Consider the following 19699-nt stretch of genomic DNA (forward strand, 5'->3'; position numbering starts at 1 on the left):
TAACAATTTTAAAATAATAATGACAACATACTATAAGATGAAATTGGTGTAGCAACCAGTACCCACATAGGGACTACTAGACCCTACATGGCCACAAAACATGAGGGTTAGTGGGGACTTGTAGGAACATTAGTAGGAGTTGTGGAGGAAGGGATTAGGGATGGAGAGATGGAGGCACGTAAGGCTCTAACAGCTGACAAGGAGGAGTATACCGAGAACAGATGACTACCATTTAAGTGTGTGCATAGAGTGGATTCTGAAGCTCTACAGAGAGTCCTCCTATGACAACATCAGGACGACTCCATTTGTTTATATAAAGGATTTATATATTACTAGATAAACATGTAAAAGGTCTTTAGAAAAGAGGTCAGTGAGTGCCTATGGAAGAGTATAGGTCTACTCCTGGATGAGCACAAGTGCCAAGCAGAGATATACTGTACTTCTGAGTGCAGATCATGAACCAGAGGTTCATGTCAAGTGACTTCTCATACATATGATAACCCAGGTTTATTTCTGATAGGAACCCAGGCTGTAAACCATCTCATCATGAACTACTGCCTTTTATATATGTAACACCATTTGTAAAGAATTAGCTAATGATAGAGTACCGCTTTCACTGAGAAATATTTCACACATGAAGCTGATTCTCAGAGATTGCAATACTGTCATATTTAATAAACGCCTAGTTCTGCGTGGTTTGGGTCAGTTAAACATTATTAAATATCACATCAATTTACCAAATGACGCGTTGGATTGTGTATCGTTTTTACTGACGCACAGAAAAGAACCCCCCCCAAAAATCTTACCTACGACTTGGATGATTTCCGCCAGGAGAACACCGTCAGCGACATCTTCTTGCAGGTCTTTGATGAGCCGTTTGTGTCCTGACTTCGCCAAGTAGTGATTCGCCCAGTCCGTATAGATCTATCGAACAAAACGAGGAAAAAAGGCTTTTAGTAATCCATTCGTTAAAACGCCCCGTCAAGAATATGAAGATCGAGGGGGCATTGCGCCGGTGTAAAGTATACAACAAAGTTTTAAACAAGTTAAATTTGATTTACGGCGTGCAAATCAATGGCGAAAAAAAAGAGAATTCGTATCGAGGGCATTTGTCCTTTTGTTACCGTGCGGCTGGCGTATCCGCATGGTATTCAAATTCTTGCCATTGTGCCCTATTCAAGTATTCAGGACTGATGCTTAAGCGCTCGCTCCCAAACGGGGAGAGCTCTGACATCACAGAAAAGAGCCTTCACTGCAACCGGACGGGAGGGGGAGACCCGCGAGTGCTTGAATGAAACAACTCAACACTCTGAATGGCTTCGTATGTAATTGGTCGTTTAGAATGGCCTTTCCTGTCGTCTAGCATCTCATTGCAGAGAGGGGCGTCCAGCAAAAGGATTAATGGAAACTACAGAAAAAAAAGTTATTTTTAACTCTACGAAGAAAGCACCATTAAATTCTTCATTTCAGCCGGCATACGAAAAGGTGCGCATCAAACAGCTAACGTTAAGTAGATCTCGGTTTTAACGACTAGAAGTTACTGTAAAACGAAAAATGTTTCAATTTCCAAAGTTTTACCAGAACACCTCTATGTAGAAAACTTTATGTCCACTACACAGGACCAACTAGAAGCGCTCTTTAATGGAGCGTCCCAGCATGCCATGAAGTATGTGTTTAGTGAGAACGAAGCTAGAGGGAGTGCTAACGTGCTACTTAGTGGAATAAGGCGTGGATTTCTAATGATGGGAACCAACAGGTGCACAGTACAAACACCACCTTCAATTGTAGTCTTTAGAGTTTGAGTAAGGAGTGTAATAGACAGGGTGTGGGCATTTACAAATGTAGCTTTGATATGAGTCATCTCAGTATTGTAAAAATAAATCTATTTACTTTTTTAAATGATTACTAACACACACACACACACACACACACACACACACACACACACAGCCAAATAATAGGCAAAGCCTTCCTCAAGAATGCACAATTTCATCTCAGAAAAAAAATCAAGAAAAGACAAAAATATAGACAATCTAGACAACAAATCAAAAGTAATCTTTGAAGTACCTAAATCGTTCGGTAGCAACAGTTCAAAAATCTTAAAGAATTTCAAAAGCATCAACCCAGGGATCCAGCCTTTCCCTCCAGTCTTCCAAGTGAGCTGTAATCTTCCCTATACCAGCTGTAACTATACTGTTGTAATGTGTCCAGGGTGACCATTACACCCAAAATCAGATGCTGTATAATTAGAGTGGCAACCACACTAGATAAAAAACTCTGAATAAGCACAAACACATACTTATGCACACACGCATACAGCAACGGGACAATTTGTGTGTTTAAGCAGATGATCTCTATTGTCTGGATCATTTTATGAACGCCATTCATTTGTGTGTGTGTGTGTGTGTGTGTGTGTGTGTGTGTGTGTACAAGAATTTGTACAAGGAATATAATAATAGAAAACCCCAACATGTTTTTACTGACAACAAATACGTGCATAAACACAATCACACACAGACTGTAAAATGGTGTCATGCGCTCTTCACGACACAAAGAGTGGTGATTGTGCCTTGTCCCACATTAAAAGCTTTTCCATACAAAGCACTGTCCTTGTGACACATTTACCCCACATCCTCAGCTGTGAAGATACACATGCACAGAGCTTTGTATTGTGTGTTACACTTGTACCAAATCATAAAGTGCTTAAGTCACCTGAAGTTAAGCTGCACCTTTCAGCATGTTTGATGTGATATTACATCACTCAGAGCCCCCAGGAACTGTAGAGAAACTCCACAGGTGTTCCCAAAGCATACAGCTGTTTGTACATACACAGGCATGACTCAGAAACACCGGCTATGAGCCTGTAGGTTGTCAACGTGTCCACATCAATTGCTGTTGCTACTTTCATCCCCTGCTATTCAATTTAGTGTCTGAAAGCTTTGAGGTATGACATGCAATAACCTTAAAGGAATTTTCTAAAAAGCCCCTATCCAACTGTGCTCTAATTATAGGGCTAATGCAGTGAGTCAGAGAAACACTGTTTCCCAAAGGCCTAAAGACCTAGGCCTCTCAACTCCATTACCACCCTGACCCACACAAGCACTCATGCTCAGTAACACCAGCTTAAAATAACAAGCCTCTTAAAGGTAATTACAATTGAAAATGTACTGAGGTAACGGAAAGGTCAACTAAACGAACAGCAGTCAGTGTTGAAATAAGAGATGTTATCATTAATTCTGAGTTCTTAAATAAAAATGTAAAACAATAATGGCAAATTAGTTGAATCAGAGTTAACTGCAGTAAAGTTTTTTTTTTTTTATCAGCATGTCACGCCAAACAAAGTTTAAAAACAGAATATAAAGACTTTCTAGCTCTGTTTTTATGTTTAATTGTCCATAGGCTGCTGAACAGGGCAGGCACGAAGTACATCAAATCATTCAGACAGTCACCTGCTTCAAGAATCTAAAATAACTCCAATATGGGGCAATAGGACTGGTATACCCTTGGCCTCTATTTTAAACCCCTCTGCACTCCTGCTTCAGAGCCCCTGCAGTCTTGCTTAGCTAGTGCTCACCATTTTGTAATGATCACAGGACAGTCTGCTGTTGCCTCTTTCTGGTACAAAGAGTTTCAGGAGTGCCATGACAGCCACAGGTGACGAGCACTCAGATCTGTTCCAGCTACATGAATGAATATCCAACATCCCCTTCAGACAAAGTCCAGAGTGTCGACTAGTCACAGCAGCTCAGAAGACATTGATGACCTGGATAATTTTAGCCTTGAAACATCTTCGAGAACATCCTTTGTAATGTATCTCTCGCTCTACTGCTCCACTTTCTCTTTTTAAGACACTGGGGATGTTCAGATGAGCTTATGCTGCTGTCAGTCCCACATTCGTCCACATAGTGTAGGGTTTTGTCCCCTGAAGACCTTGTTGACCTTTTTCTCTTTGTGTTGCATGCATCTCTGTTCTCTCTTTCTTTCTCCCACTCTCTCTGAGATGATATCTATGTAATTCCTACAGGCAGTTCTAACTCCACCCCCTAGACTCCAGATTCTCTAAGCAATACCCTCTCACCATCTCCATGTCACTATCTCCAGGGTAAACTCAGCTCATACAAGCACACACACAGTCAAACATACAGACGAGAACTGACACTGACACATGTTTATGACTAACCTCACATAGGCCTGCTACCATGTAACACATAGCTGGTGAGAGGCGTGGGGTGGAGAGAGAGAGAGAGAGAGAGAGAGAGAGAGAGAGAGAGAGAGAGAGAGAGAGAGAGAGAGAGACGGAATACTTTGGGGGTATCTTTAACTGATAAGACACAAGACATATAATCAAACACCTGACACTTGAGGAAAAGCCTGTGTGTGGGAGGTCCTGCATCCACTTGAGAAGTGCTGACAGTATTCAACAGGGGGACCCATGTAGAGCTATTTGCCAGAGCCTAAGCCAGCTTGTCATCCCACAAGCAAAACCAAACTGCATATGCATCTGTTTGCTTACTTACCCCACAGACTTTTATGTCACTGTTACACTCAGACCAGCCTCTCTGGAAGGACTGAAGACTTAAGCTTTCAACCTCACCACCTCATACAGCCTTATATAGCTATGGAACATCTGGGAATCCACTCCAAGGAGTTATTGTGCACCAAACCTCTGAGAAAGAGTGCTGAAATAAGATATTTTATTTGTTTCTCTCTTTTAATTTCCCACGACTTCAGAGCACCATTTTATTTAGACTTTATCAAGAAATGCCCAAGTGACTTCACTAACAATGAACAGAAACTGATGAACCCATTATTTCATCAGCCCAGGTTAGATTTTATTAGTGAAATACTTAATTATCCATAGTGGCCATTTGAACGTATAGAACATTCACATCGCATTCACTCTGAGAATGAGGGAATGTTCTTGAATTATTCCATCTTGTCACACCATGGTTTCAAGAGCAAGGCCACTGCACTTGCTGAACTGAAGTCACTAGACTCAAGGATAAACTCTTTAGATTCCTTTAGAGTGCATTGCCATTTGCACATACATATGAAGTCATACTTACAAAACTACACACTCATGAAAAACAGAAAAAAAACAACCAAAAAAAATCCCATACCCATAAGAATTCAAAAGAAGATTCCTCACAACTCAAAACATCTTTATAACTAGAAACAGTCTTATAAGGAAACATGTCTGTAAAGGTTAATTACAGATAAAGGTAAAAAATCCAATCCAATTGTTTTTGCCATGTTTCAGTTTAGGATTATCAAAGTGCAATTAACCAGCAAGCTGCCCTCCCCTTTTCCCATCTGAGGTGTAGAAGCTCTGTTTATGTAGACACTGTGGCCTTTGCAGTGTCGCGTATTGAATAACTCACTGCAGGAGCATTGGCTGTAATCTAATAAAGTGCCTTGGCCCACCACATGGACCCCAGATGTCTCCCTCACTTACTCACAGTGTCTCGCCCAAATTCAATTTTAGATCCCCTCCAATCTGCATTCACTTGCTTTTGGCCAACTAAACGTCCTGAGTCGGGCTCTGGGGCTTATCCGCTGCTAAAATAACACCACACTGATGCTGCTTCCATGTCAGAGTAAGATTCAGCCCTGCTTTCTGTGAGGGGACAAAGCAGGACATTATATAGCATATTCCATAGAAGAGAAGCTAGGCACAGTAGATCCCATTGAAGAGGTGCTGCACCACTCTCTGGGCTCACTTCTATTTAGCATTGCTTCCTTCTATTTTAATGTGAGGCACTCAGAACGGTTGTAGGTTTAGCATAACATGAGTTTTGTTGATGACTATTAAGACTGACCAATTCACCAAAACTTCAAACTGTTCCAGCACAGGTTCTTGGTTCAGACCTGATGTTCTATTTCCTGTAACTCCGTCACAGACAGCCAAAGCTCCTAAAGTTTCATGGACACTGCACTCATGAACTTGGGCCTGGTTAAACCCCTCATAACTTTGACATTGCCATTAGAGCCAGCGGAAGATCAAATGCAGATCTGAAAGTTGCTAGCTGTGATTTAAGGTGCTCATAAGGTTCTGTTCAGAGCCTGGTCCATCTTTTGTTTTACATTACCACTGAACACTGTTCCTCTGCACTGTGTGCTTCTCGGGGTTGGTGGATGAGTGGGTGGATGTGTAGGTGGATAGACATCTTATTACTTCACCCAAAGGGTTCATGAATGAATGCTAGTGGGTGCAGTTAACTATGCTGTCTGGTTCCTGTTAGCTGTGCATTTCTGCATTTGGCTTTGTTAGTGTAATAAATAGAGAGTAAGTGTCCCACATTCTTGGAGGAACTCATCTGAGTTTTGTATGTGTAAGCTTGTACTTTGGTGTTGTATGGTACAATGGTTAGTGAGGTGGTTAGAATTCTTGCACTAACCTAACTAAGTTTTATGTTTGTGTGTTATTGCAAATAGAAAGATGAAAATGCACTGACATCTGACTGCGTCGCAACTCAGTCCATACAGACTGGCTGACATTTAGGTCATAAACAACAAACATTAACAGAAAAAACAGAAAAACAACAACTTAAAAACAGCAAGATTTTTTGTTCTCAAAATAACAGAACTGAAACTGAATGAGAAATTATCCAAATCAACCTTACAGTTGTATTAAAATGACACATGCATAAGGTCAAAACAATATTTTGGTTATATAAGAGTATTGACAAGGATTTATCTAGAGCAGGCATTGGAAGGTGTCATGAGAAGAGAGAGAGAGAGAGTCCGTCCAGATTGCAATGCGCTGTCACTGTCTCACTCAGCAACACACAGCACTCCTTGAAACAGATGGACTATGGGAAATCAACAACCATTCACCCTGATATTTATCCTCAAGCACAGGTAGTGTACATCTGCGCATGGATGTGTGTGCCACGCTTCTGAGAGTGACACTGCTAGCTGTCTGCAAGGAGAGTAGAGGGTTGTGGTGTGGGGGTGGGGGTGGGGGTGGGTGGGGGAAGACGGAGAGAGTGTGTCGCAGACACACTGTGGCAGAGATGCTCTGCAGAGAAGAGACCCAAACAGACAGGACCACGGCAGAAGAGTTCTGTTGCTCTGTGTGGGTTAGAAGGGGAAGGCGACAGCATGCTACACCAGATTCCTCAGCACAAAGATAAATGAACTCACACAACCACAGTTCAGACACATCATGACCCAAATTGTATTATGCAATATTTAGAGAAGCTTACTATATCTTCCAAACCCCTGCTCCCCAGAGTCCACTTTAACCTCTTAACTGTAATCACCTTTTTTGGAGCATGACCCACAGAAGACCGCTGCCGCCTTCCTCTCCAATGTGTGATCAGATTTCCTCTGGACAAATTAGTTTCATCCGGCCAGCACTTGTGCAAAGCAGACCTCATACTGCAAAACAGAAGCAGCAGGAAGACGGCAGAACTGCTTGCTCTGGGACAGCCAGAATTAGCAACAGCGCAGTAAGGTCAAACAAAGGTAAGCCGGTGCGTTTGAGGTGAAACAACCGCAGCATTTTCAAGCACTGCCAGCACCACAGCACCGTGATGGCTTCAACCGCAGTGGGAGTGCTCCTGCATAAACTACGAATGCCTTTATGTGGTGACAATTTTACCCCAAATACACAAAGGCAATTACGGAGCTGTGTTTGCTTTTCAAAACCTGCACGACCCAGGGTTACACTTTCTGCCCTGAGAAAGAATCCTTCACATGGCTGTTAATATGGCTGTGAAATTGGAAACAAAAAATACAGTTTTGAAGGGAACTTCAGAAGCTGCAAGGTGCATGCGTCTGACTTTCAGCTCCAGTCTGTAGCCTGGCAATGAGGGAGTGCAGGTGTTGGCACTGAGCCAGCTCCCAGGCTCTAAGGGCAGCTCCTAACTGCTTCCAGTGCATGTGGTTAGGGGACGGAGTCCAGGGAGAATACCACCTAATCAGACCACCGGGGAGGAGGCTGCAGTAACTGAAGGTTTAAACGATGTAACAGCAAGAGCAGGGTAGCAAACAGACACCAGCTTTAATAGTTCCCTTTAGACAAACCGTATGTTAGGCTGGGGTCAGTTTCATCAGCTCAGTCATAATTTCACTGCACAAAAGAAATTAGATTAAAGCTTGTTTAATATATTTGTGTGAATTTAATTTGTGAAGTACATGGGAACACAACAGCTGAGCTGGATTCATTTAGGTTGTGTAAAGCTAGGCACACGCCAAACTAACAGTGAAGAAGAAACGCCCCCTGCAAGTGACCGATGATTGCCTTCCGGCAGCTTAGTCTCCTGCCATCACCTGTGTGTTTCCACTCGAACACACCAAACAGGCTACAACAGAGGAGCGACACGTACGTATGTTCTGCACCTGAGCGAAAGAAAATAATTCAAAAGAAAATTGCTGCTTCCAGAAGGTGCAGTATACTGAGTTTGGAGTGACTCCCACTTCTTCTTGAGCTCCTTGTTCTTGGGCAAATGTTCTACCTGTTCTCTAGATACTTAACACAACAGAACTACTTCCTGTGTAGCAACACATAATGTTAGCTTAACACAGCCTCTGTAGACGGCATTATCTTGTTTAAGTATGTCAGCATTATCTTGTTTCGAGTCAAATTTAAATCAGCCAATCAGAAAAGCTGCCCCTCATGGGGTCCCCGCTGACACTGAGTCAACATGCAAAAAAATTGCTGACAAGGACCAACTAGAGCCAACAGTGCAGAAGACACTGTCCGACAGCCTGCAATGGCCTGACTCCATCGGACGGCTGATAGTCTGGTCATTGTGTCCCTGGCCGTAAACTATGGAGTGCAGAAAAGATGACTTGTTAACCTGCAAACTCTAACACACACAGTGACCCATCCCATCTCATCTATACAGAGCACTGAGCATTTTTTAAAAGTGCACGCAACTTTAAGTGTTGAGCGCATGTATGTGTGTTGAGCATGTGCGAGTGTGTGTATAAATAATAAATATATGAAAAAAACATAATAATAGTATCTCCTTTTGATTTTATGTGTAAGCGCACAACAGTTCATAAGGTCAATCAAAATTCAGCACCTATATTGCTAATAAGCTGTCTTGTGTGTGCTCTTTTTCAGGTCATTTTAATCTGGCGAGATGGACAGATGGGCCAGTGCATTTGCATGTTCATATCTAATGTGTGCTGACGTAGAACCAGGTTTGTGTGGAAATGCTAATCTTACTGGCCCAGACCTTCGCATCTCATTTACCCATGCCTATCAGGGGGAGCAGAACAAGAGCGCTCATCTCAAAGCAGCTATTTAAAGTACTGTGATCAACTTCACAAGGCTTAGAGGGGCAGAATCTGATCCCAGGCCAGCCCTCTTGACCCACTGTCCTCTAGACATCTAAACTGTAAGTACAAGAGAGAAGTGAGACTCAGTGGATATATACATACAAATAACTGGAATATCACATGGACTGTGTCTATTTCTACATTCATTCTGTTTCTATGAGCTTCAAGGCATGGCAATGTCAGCAGGGTTTTATTGCTCAGCCAAGGTAATGCCCTTTCTTTCAGCACACACACACGCAAGCACACATGCACACCCAGCCGTAAACCCATCCGTCCCAGTGACCATCATGCTGTGTTCCAGATGTAATACATAATTAAACAGCACCCTTATCACCTCATCTCCAGACAAGCAATAAAGCACATGGCCTTTGAGGGACACCAGATAAGCCTTGTGGTAAGGAACTAGGGTGTGCGTACACACATGTGCCTCTGTGTGTGTGTGTGTGTGTGTGTGTGTGTGTGTGTGTGTGTGTGTGTGCGCGCAAGCATGTTCTCCTTTACATAAAATTAATTTTGTCAAGCTTGCCTAATTCTTGGTTAATTATGTAATGCTAATTTTATAGTTAGTTCTCTTTATTGTCTTTGGATAATTCATCTTAGTCTATGAAGTCATTAGCTATAGTCATTAGCTACAGACTATTGCCAATAGTGTATCTCAGTAAAAAGCATCAAGCCTAGCCTGACTGTGCTTTCCCAAAACAAGCAGTGTAATCCAGTACAACTACTGCAAGACTTCTCACACAACTCAAACAAAGCAATAATTCTGTTCCACAGAGACATGCGATGGCTGTCAGGTAGAGAGGAGCAAACACAGCGGACACCTCAGCAGTTTCTGTGCAAAACGGAAACAGCAACATGATACTGCATTTCATACCTGAGAGCTGAAATAGCAGAATTTCTGGTGAGTCTGGGCACTTGGGTCCGGATACTTAAGACACAGAATAACTTGCACTGGTTAAATAAATATTTTAATGAAGAATAATAATTTGCTCAAAATGTGATCAAATAAAAAATTTGACAAATTGAAATTAATCCATTAATGATCCCAAAAAAACTGATAAAAAGTCTTATGCCTTCGATATCCAAGACCGAACAGAATTACAAACCAAAAACACCCAAATGGGAGAATGCCCAGTAAGCGCTGTTACCAGTTTCATGCTGATGTTGTTCTGCTCCCAACGCCACAGCATCACACTCATCTTCCTCCCTTTTTCTCTTCCTCACTGCATCTGCTTTAGATCCAGACCAGCTTGGTCTACACACACTCCATCAGAACAAGAGAGCCGTATCAGTCCACTCCAGCATACTGCTTACTAATCCTCCCATCACAAGTGAGAGAGAGAGAGAGAGAGAGAGAGAGAGAGAGAGAGAGAGAGAGAGAGAGAGAGAGAGAGAGAGAGAGAGAGCGAGCAAAAGAGAGAGAGAACAGGAATTGCCAAGAAATACTGATCAGTAAGAGAATCAATCTCTCCACAGGGCAGGGATAGAGACAGAAATTGCGCCTTCCTCTTTACTGTTCAGGTCTTACTATATGGCCGTGGCAGCTGCTGCCAGCTTGCCCCAACCCCCAATCTCTCTCTCTCTCTCTCTCTCTCTCTCTCTCTCACACACACACACACACACACACACACACACACACACACCGGCCATAGACTCAGAGAATTTGCAGATGAGCCAAACTATGGTGTGGGTGGGTGTGGGTGGGTGTGCGTGTCTGCGCGTGTGGGTTGGGGGGTCCAGCTGGAGAGGATGCCAGTATTAGAATGAGAGGATCACTGTCCCTTCCTCCCCCGTAACCTTCCATCTTTCCTTCTCATCTCCTGTACCTCTCCCTGCACTCACTCTTCTGCTCAGCTGCTCTAGGCACCATTAGTCAAGCATGAGAATATCAAAGAGGAAAGCCCTCTTGACCTCCTAACTAAAGCCTAACAAACTTCCAACTATGCTCCAGTGCTCACCAAGAGGGAAAAAGGCTCATTCTTAAAAGTGAAAAGCTTTTAAGCTAAAAGAGCGCACATCAGTGATCAGTTAATGACTCACTGACTGGAATTTGACACAGTAACTCTTACTGCGGATCTGCAGTGTTGCACTTCCTAAGTGACTCTTGTCTAATTCATAAAGGACTGAGAAATAAATGAAAGCCCAGACTGTAATGTTTACATTACTTTCACACACTGTTGATGTTTGATAATTCAGCAAACTTGATGTATTAATGCAATGTCTCCCTTCAGAATCCCAGTTAGTGAAACACTACATACTACAACAGCACAAAGTTACGTTAACAGTAACATCCACTGCCACCCAAAACTATTAGTACTAATGAGTTACTCATCACAGTAAATGGTTCAAATCTGAGAGCTCAGTTAAAGTACAAAACCCATCACTGCTATGCATCACAGGAGACTTTCTGTTCATCTCTGATCACATCACTACTATACAGCACAAAAGGGGTCATTCTGATCATCTCTGATAACCTCCATTATGCCTTTCAAATCAGCACCTCCCAACATCCCAAGTCCTAAAAATGCAGCCCCAAACCATCAAACAGTAAGACCAAACTGATATTGTTTCTATGTTTCTGTATTCTGTATGTAGAGGGATTGTTTTTGTGTGTGTGTGTGTGTGTGTGTGGGCCCGTGTGGTGTATGGCTATATGTGTGTGTGTGTGTATGTATACTCCAGGCTGTAGTTATGAGTTGTGGTTGAGAGGCAATAGGGTTCCCTTGCTGCCTGTGCTCTCTCCACCAAACCCACAAATTATAAGTCAAACGAAAATTTCTGAGGATTGCCCAAGATTCTGTTCTGTTCCCACACTGAAGCCCTTCCAGAGGCCTGTGCATTTTATAAATACAACCAGCTAGAACTGTGCTTTTCTACCCCAAAACCAGCATTCTCTGAACTTACCAATGGAGAAATATGTGCAGTGATTTTTTTTCTTTTACAATATGTCAAGTACACTGCATTTTCACAGCATTTTCATATGATTAAAGGAACGCTTTATACAAGCTTGCTAGCTGCGCTTACAAATAATGCCTGTTAGCATTATACAAACGACATCCCGCTAGCTAAATCATTAGCTCTTTGCTATTCAGATTTGTGTTTTGGATGAAATATGCATACAACCCTCTTTCTTTCAGTACAAACAGACTTTTGGAGAGTGATATGCAAACACATTTAACATGTCACCCAATAATGTAATGTGGTAGTATGTTGGATGATCTGTGTTCAGTACAACATGTGTTGGGCAGGACTGAACAAACTCATTAAAGCACAACAGCTTTGAATTACAAGCTGCACACTCTATTCTTTCTCTCAGTGGCCAAAAAAAGAAAGCCAAGCATCCAGGGACAATGAGCTGGCTTGCCCTGACTGGGGAGGAGCTTTTGTTTTCAGGGACCCCCATCTTCTGCTTCTCATGGGGGAGGTGGGGTGATTAGGTCCCTCCTGCCAGGCTGATGGGGATGGGGGTGGTAGGGGTAGTGGGGGTGAGACATATGGGGTTTCTGGGGCAATGACACAAAGGCCTAAGACGCAGAAGCACTGGGTGTCCGGGAACAGAACAGGGATCGTGGTGGCTGCTTTATAACCAATATCTTCCCATACTGTAAAAGGTGTTTAAAACTATATTATTATATGGTTTTAAAAAACAGAAGTCCTCAGCATCCAAAGTGAGTGAAAACTACTGTACACGTCCAAGTCAATCAAGGTGGATCTGTTCCACAGAGATTTGCCATGTTAAGTGGTTTAAATGTGTGGATTGTTTAAAATGGATTAATAAAATACTTTGCAACCAGACATTGTGAGAAGACATCGTGCTCCTGTAAAAAAGGTAAGACTAGGCCAAAAGTTCTCACAAGATGGATCCTTTGGAAATGTACTCACCAAAACTGGTGCTTGTTACATAATTTCCAAACACACAAATGATCTATATAATGAGTAGTCTAAAGTAACAGTCACTAAACTGTTATTAACAAAGTACCCTAACTTCCCCTAATCCAGATGAGTGAACGCATAAAATACACACAGAGGTGGGTAGTAACGTGCTATATTTAATTCCGTTACATTTACCTAAGTAAATTTTTGAACAAGTTGTACTTTGAAGACTTTAAGAGTATACTTTAAACTGTTACTTGAGTACATTTGCGAGGTCAAACATATATTCGTCAACGTTCCTCCCGTTACATTTTATTCTGAGAAAAAATATTTTGATAAAAAGATGGCTAGCTACCTAACCATTTTACATAGCTATAAACTACAAAAAAAGCAGCTGAACTGAACTTTTTGAGGCATATTTCCAAGATTATATATTTATATTTATTTCGACCACATGCAGGCGTAGTTGTTATCTATACAATGTAGGATACTAGCGAGCCAGCAGGTCTGGCTAATCGGTCGCCTAACTGCAAGTTAAAAATAACTGTAAAATGTCTAGAAAAATAGCTAACTACCTCTGGCAAGAGCTTGGAATATTCACACAGACTGTACTAATCACAAAGAGATCACCAAGTCCAGTGCGATGCTTGTGGCTTATGTTATATGCACAATATTTAGCCGATATTAAAAGCCTCAGTTTAAACATAACACACGAGCTAAGTAGGACAGACCCACAGCAGAGAAAAAAAGCTGTTTATTATGTCTTTTTGCATGCTGAAATCAAATGTTTTCAGGGTTTTGCTTGTTTGTTTGTTTGTTTGTTTGTTTGTTTTACCCATTATACTAACATTTCCATGTATGGCATTCAAACGTGATCTAAGAAATTGCTTTTAGCTGTCTGCTTAGAACAAATAGTCTAGAACCGATTATACTCATATATTATTATGTACTGTAGGCCTATGGGAAATGGAGGAAAGCGGTGCCCCTCTGTTGGCAGACTTTTGCTGGACACGGAAGAGGTACGTCTCTGAGGTCCAATATTTGCGAAATTAATAAACTAGTACAAGACTACATATTTTTCTGTGTACATGTTTACATATTTTATGTTTATAAATACGTAATATGTCATTTTCACCTAAAAACCACGTCTGAGAGAAACATTTTTAAAACAAGATTTAAAGTCAGTGTAAACCCTCCAGTGTGATGAGTTCACAGAAGGTAAACCCCTTGACCAATCAGCTGCAGCTCTGCTCCGTGACCTGTGGTCAAACGCTAGCTGACCTTCACTGCCCTGCCCCGTCCCTCCCACCAAAGTCCAAACCCTGGTCGCAATCCTCTGAGAGTGAAACACACGCTCGCTCAGAACACACACTTGCTTGGATCCCCTAGGGTGCATCTGGAGTCACAATGGATGTCAGCACGATGGCGTCTCAATGTCCCATGACAACGAACAGAGGGAGAGGCCTGAACCAGGCACTTCACACTGACCCACTTGAAGGAAACAGATGTCTTCATTTTAATGAACTCACTTAGAGTAGGTGCAACTCAGTAACGGGGATGACAGGAACGAGGCCGGGACATGGGACATTATTGTTCAAAACTCTGGGGGTTTAAACAAAACTAACATAAAATGATAAACATTTTTACACTTGGAGTTACCAAAATATGAGATCTGACAGGCAGCCATCCAAGACCAGCTGTGGTTATTTTTAGAGGTGGATGATATATTGGTTGCTGATATATTTTTTGACAGTAAGGACAATTTTTAAAGTACAGTTTTTGGTTCGATATTAGAATGTTTGCCAATAATTGTAACCAAACAAGCAAAAGTGTCTGATGCTGGTGACTGTATGGGGGGGTGGGGGGGTCCAGCCATAGACTCTCTTATTCTTATACCACCTCAAGGCATAAAATATCCCTTAACATTTGAAAAAGGTAGGAAATAAAATTTAATGAAGTTATTTTTGTTTTTCCTTGTGTTAAGAGCAAGGAAAGTTTGCAATAATTGATTTCTTATTTACCTGTGACACAGCTGTATAAAAACACTAACTAATGATTCATTTTTAGAGTTTACCATTTAACACTCACTGCACTTCATATATAAATTATAGTTTGAACTTGCTTTAAAATGCATAAAGGTAAAATCATTGGTTATTGGCCACAAGGTGCTAATTATTGGTTAGCGTATTGGCCCAAGAAATTCAATATAAGTGCATACCTATTTATTTTTCTAATTCTCTGACAGCTCGAATTATAGTACCCAGCCTCTGTAGTGTAGCGAGATGATGCAGAAGTTATGGCTTATTACTCAGTGTCACGGGACACGCCCCCCACGAGTCACGTGGTACAGCCTGCCGCATGCAGACGGGTTCACTTTATTTGTAATCACGCCCTTTGTAATTTGACGCACCTGCACAGGGTTTAATGCCTTGTGTTTTTTTGTCTATTTAAATCTTGGCTAGTGTGTGTACTGTGTTGGTCAGTGTTAGTCTGCTGGTATATGTAAAACGCGTATGTAGTCATTGTAAATGTTACTGTGATCTGTCTTTAGTTAAGTATATAAGTCATGTCTTTCGTTAATATTGTGTATGAGTGCCACCGTTGCTGTTCGTGTCTTCTGTTAATAAATGTTTCACTTCATCGAGGGAGTCTGTGCGTCCTGCTCCATGCCCAACGGCACTCGAGCCAGCAGAAACGTTACACTCAGGCTATATAGGAGTACATCAGTCACAGTAGTCATGGCACACTTTGAACATATGAGACAGCTCATGGTGGGAAATTCCCACAGCTGAATTGGTGCTCCATTCCCCGTAAAGCTTCTACTACACTGAGAAGACCTTCAACGTGCTTCTGCTCCCAGATATTTGGCAGCCACCATGGTGACTTTATGCATTTGCACATGATGCCAGGGTTCCTGTCATAATCAGCAGAGATGGTGGTAAACAAAACCAAAACACTTTGCCACTAAAAATAAGCTTCTCAAACCATCTAGCAAAGATAGGGTAAGCTCTGTGGGCTGTCAAGGTTTTATCAGTGACAAAATTAACATTACAATCTATTACCTTCTTGTCTCCTCATCTCCAGTTGATTTACCATCTCACTATTCTGAAATCTTGCTGGTCTGAACCATTGGGTTCTATTTCTAAATCTAATCCTTGTACCTGCCAGTTAGATCATGCCCACATCAAGGCCTGCTCATGCCCCATCACTAAATCTTTGACACTGCACCAGATTATTCATTTTTTCAGTTTGTTTTCAGTCATTCCTTCCAGCCACACTCCACTGAAGGTTTTTCAGCTCCATCACATTCCCTGGCTTTTGGCACTTCTAACACTCTTCATGCTTTCATTACCTCGTGTCTAGATGACTATATTTCCCTTGTTGTTGTTGATCTGTAAAAAAATGCAATTTATTCGAAACTCAGCTGCTAGGGTCCTCACATACACCAAGTGTTCAGTACATATTACACCTATGCTCTGTCAGTTGCACTGTCTGCCTGGGTCATCCAAAGTTAAATACTACATGGTCTACAGAAGTCCATGGTCTCTTCTCCTTTATCTGAGCTCTGGCTTCCCCACACCCCAGCTGGCATGCTAATGTTCTCTGGAGCTGGGCTACCAGTTCTCCCTAACACCAACCTAACTGCTATGGGGGACAAATTATTTAAGACTATTTAAGACAAATCCTAATCTCCTTTCCCAACCTTATCCTTAAGTGTGAAAGTCATTTAATAAATTGTTATATACCTTTACAATACATTGTATATATTATTTTTATCAGTGAACATCTGAAAAACAAGTAATAATCTTAATCTTACTTAATTAATCTTACAAGTAACCTCAAATTTATTTTATCCTACTAATACTAATCCTACTAATGCCTCTTTTCATTTTTCAATCATGATGGGCTCTCATAAATTAATACTCATGAATTAGTTTAATGTCACTCGAGAAGCAAATGATTTGTATTTTTATAAAGGTAAACATAAAGATGCACATAAATGTATTTTTTATATGTGTACATACAATGAAAGAGTCATATTTGACATATTTGACATATCCTTTGATAGGGATCAAAGTCCAAGAGGAGATACATAGTCACTGCATACACAGTTTAAATGTTCCTACATTTTAAAAGCTCAGTAGCAGCACTGCATAGTGCTTTACTGGATCAGTCCTAATTTTTGAAACTTTTAGAATGACGGGTACATTCTATACCTATTTATCTATTTATTTATCATCCAGCTACAGCATCCAGAGGCCACTTTTTATATAAGAAAAAACAAAATAACTGTTTGATTCTAACAAGCTGAATTTGTGTCTGGAATCAGGTTTAATTATGAATGAACTCATTCTAATCAGGCTGAAACAATAGTGTATTTCAGTAGTCAGTTCACATGAAAGGCACAAAATATTTAAAATGTGGCCCAGTTTATTTAAGGTGGATGGAACACAGTTTCCTGTGAGTGAAAATGAAGTGAACACAGGAAGCCTTTATGCGCTCACATCCACACACCTGTGATTTTACTCCATAAACTCCATCCAGTCCACAAACTCCGATTATTCCTAATGTAGTTCACCTAAACTGAGGACTCTGTGGAAAGAATCGATTCAGGGAAAAATACGCACTTTCCAAGATCTGTTGCTATGGAAACGTCATTTTGAGGCCTGGTGTACAGAGCCAGTCCACGGTGGGGTTGCAATGACTACCTAAATGCCACAGACACGTATTGAAAAACACAGAGGTAGAACTACAGGCCAAACCTGTGGAGCAAAGTGCACTAACATGACTGAGCTGCAACACAGTGGGCAATAGAAGCTGTGTGTGTGTATGTGTGTGTGCATACATGTTTATACACTTATGTGCATGTATATGAATGCATGTGTGAGTGGGATGTTAACAAAGAGAAGGTTCACTGCAGCAAACACATTTACTAGCCAATGAGGTTACAGGAAGGTGGAGTAAACATATGAATTATAAAATTTATTTTTTTCCCCTGTCAATACTGGAATAAACAATCCAAATTAAGAACTGAAGCACCAGAGTCAAACAGCAAATAATCGATACTTCCAAATATGTTTTTCAGGACATGACACTGAGCAGTAGGAGCAAATAAAAAGTACCCTAATTAAAGTGTGTTGACCCAGATTAAAGAGTGATGACCCAGATTGCCCTCAATGGCTGTCAAACACTCATAAATTCTCCTCAGCATGCTCTAAGTTTCGATCCGTATTTGCCTTCCATCACTCAGACAAAATACTCGTGGATCATGAATACTGATAGGACACCTCATACTGAAGGCAAACAGTCATTCCATTAAACATGTGACCCAGATAAGAACTAGGTTTAATGAAACCTAATGACAGTGGAGAGTCTTGGAGAAAGCAGGCTCTCTATCTGCTGCAGCTCAGGGTGCAGACTAATCACACTGTCAAACGGTCTAAATAGTGCAGAGCGAAGGTCAGACAGTGAGGTGCGTGTGTGCATGCATGTGTATGTGGGAGAGAGAGTGTTGCTTTTGTGTATGGGCACATGGTTCCACTGCCTACACCACAAACCAGAAACGAAAACACACCACACTTCATCTCTTTCCAGCTTTCATTCTGTGTTCAAATAAATAAATTGGACCCAAGGCTCTAAGCACTGTTCATAGAGGGCAAGCAGAGGGCAAGCGGAGGGCAAGATAGAGATCGCTAAGTATGCGCTAACCATACAAGCCCTTAGAGAGACTCAATATGAGATAGGAATAAATTAAATTGGCTTTCACCCTAGGACACTGGGCATTCCAGAGCTGATGAAACAGGATCAAAGGACATCCAACAGAAGCCAACAATCCAGCTGATGATGGGCAATTAATACAGCTCTGGAATTAGTCTTCCATGCTGTAATTTTCAGTAGCTGCGTTTGGGGTGTGGGAGGTCAGTTCCTTATAACCTGAACTGCACTGGGTGAGAAATGCCATGCAATGCATACTCAAACCACTAGAGGGCATCAGAGACTGCAGGCAGGATGGCATAATCAGCTCCGTGGACGTTGGTGATTGACAGAATGGCACCAAATGGATGTTCACTAACCCTCATAATGAGCCAGTGCCTCATTTTTCTTTTATATTTTGCCTGAATTTCTTCATATTTGCTCTTTGTCAAATATGAAGAAACTGAAAAAGTTTTGAGGCTATATACTCACAGATTAATCTGGTAATTTAGTGGAGAAAAATACACACCACACACACACACATACACAAAGAGAGAGTGAGGGAGACATGTCTTATCTGTATATGTAAGCCATTTCAAGTGATCTAGGTGATCTTTTTTCTTTCTGATTTCTGATTAAAGTACAGAAGGTGAGTTACATGCCAGTTACATGCCAGAGTCCCGAGAGAGACCCTCGAGTCACTCCAGCAGTAATGATCATATCAGGCTCTACTCTCAAGACTGCATTGAGACTGTAAAGCAGTTTATTAAGGCTAATTGGTTTGATCATGATCAGCTTAAAGCAGCAATTTTTATTAGAGGGTTAAAACACGACTGGA

At 41.4% G+C, this 19699-nt stretch overlaps 1 protein-coding gene across 5 annotated transcripts in view; it reads right to left on the reverse strand.

Moving 5' to 3' along the window:
• nav2a (neuron navigator 2a) overlaps positions 1–19699 on the reverse strand; it is a 77879-nt gene that overhangs the window by 56420 nt on the left and 1760 nt on the right. For all 5 annotated transcript variants that reach the window (XM_027011147.2, XM_027011146.2, XM_027011145.2 and 2 more), the window contains exon 2: positions 807–924. In XM_027011147.2, coding sequence (XP_026866948.2) covers positions 807–924 — 118 coding nt within the window. The remainder of the gene's footprint in view (positions 1–806; positions 925–19699) is intronic.

Source organism: Electrophorus electricus, chromosome 1, assembly GCF_013358815.1.
Source record: "Electrophorus electricus isolate fEleEle1 chromosome 1, fEleEle1.pri, whole genome shotgun sequence".
Classification (NCBI taxonomy): domain Eukaryota; kingdom Metazoa; phylum Chordata; class Actinopteri; order Gymnotiformes; family Gymnotidae; genus Electrophorus; species Electrophorus electricus.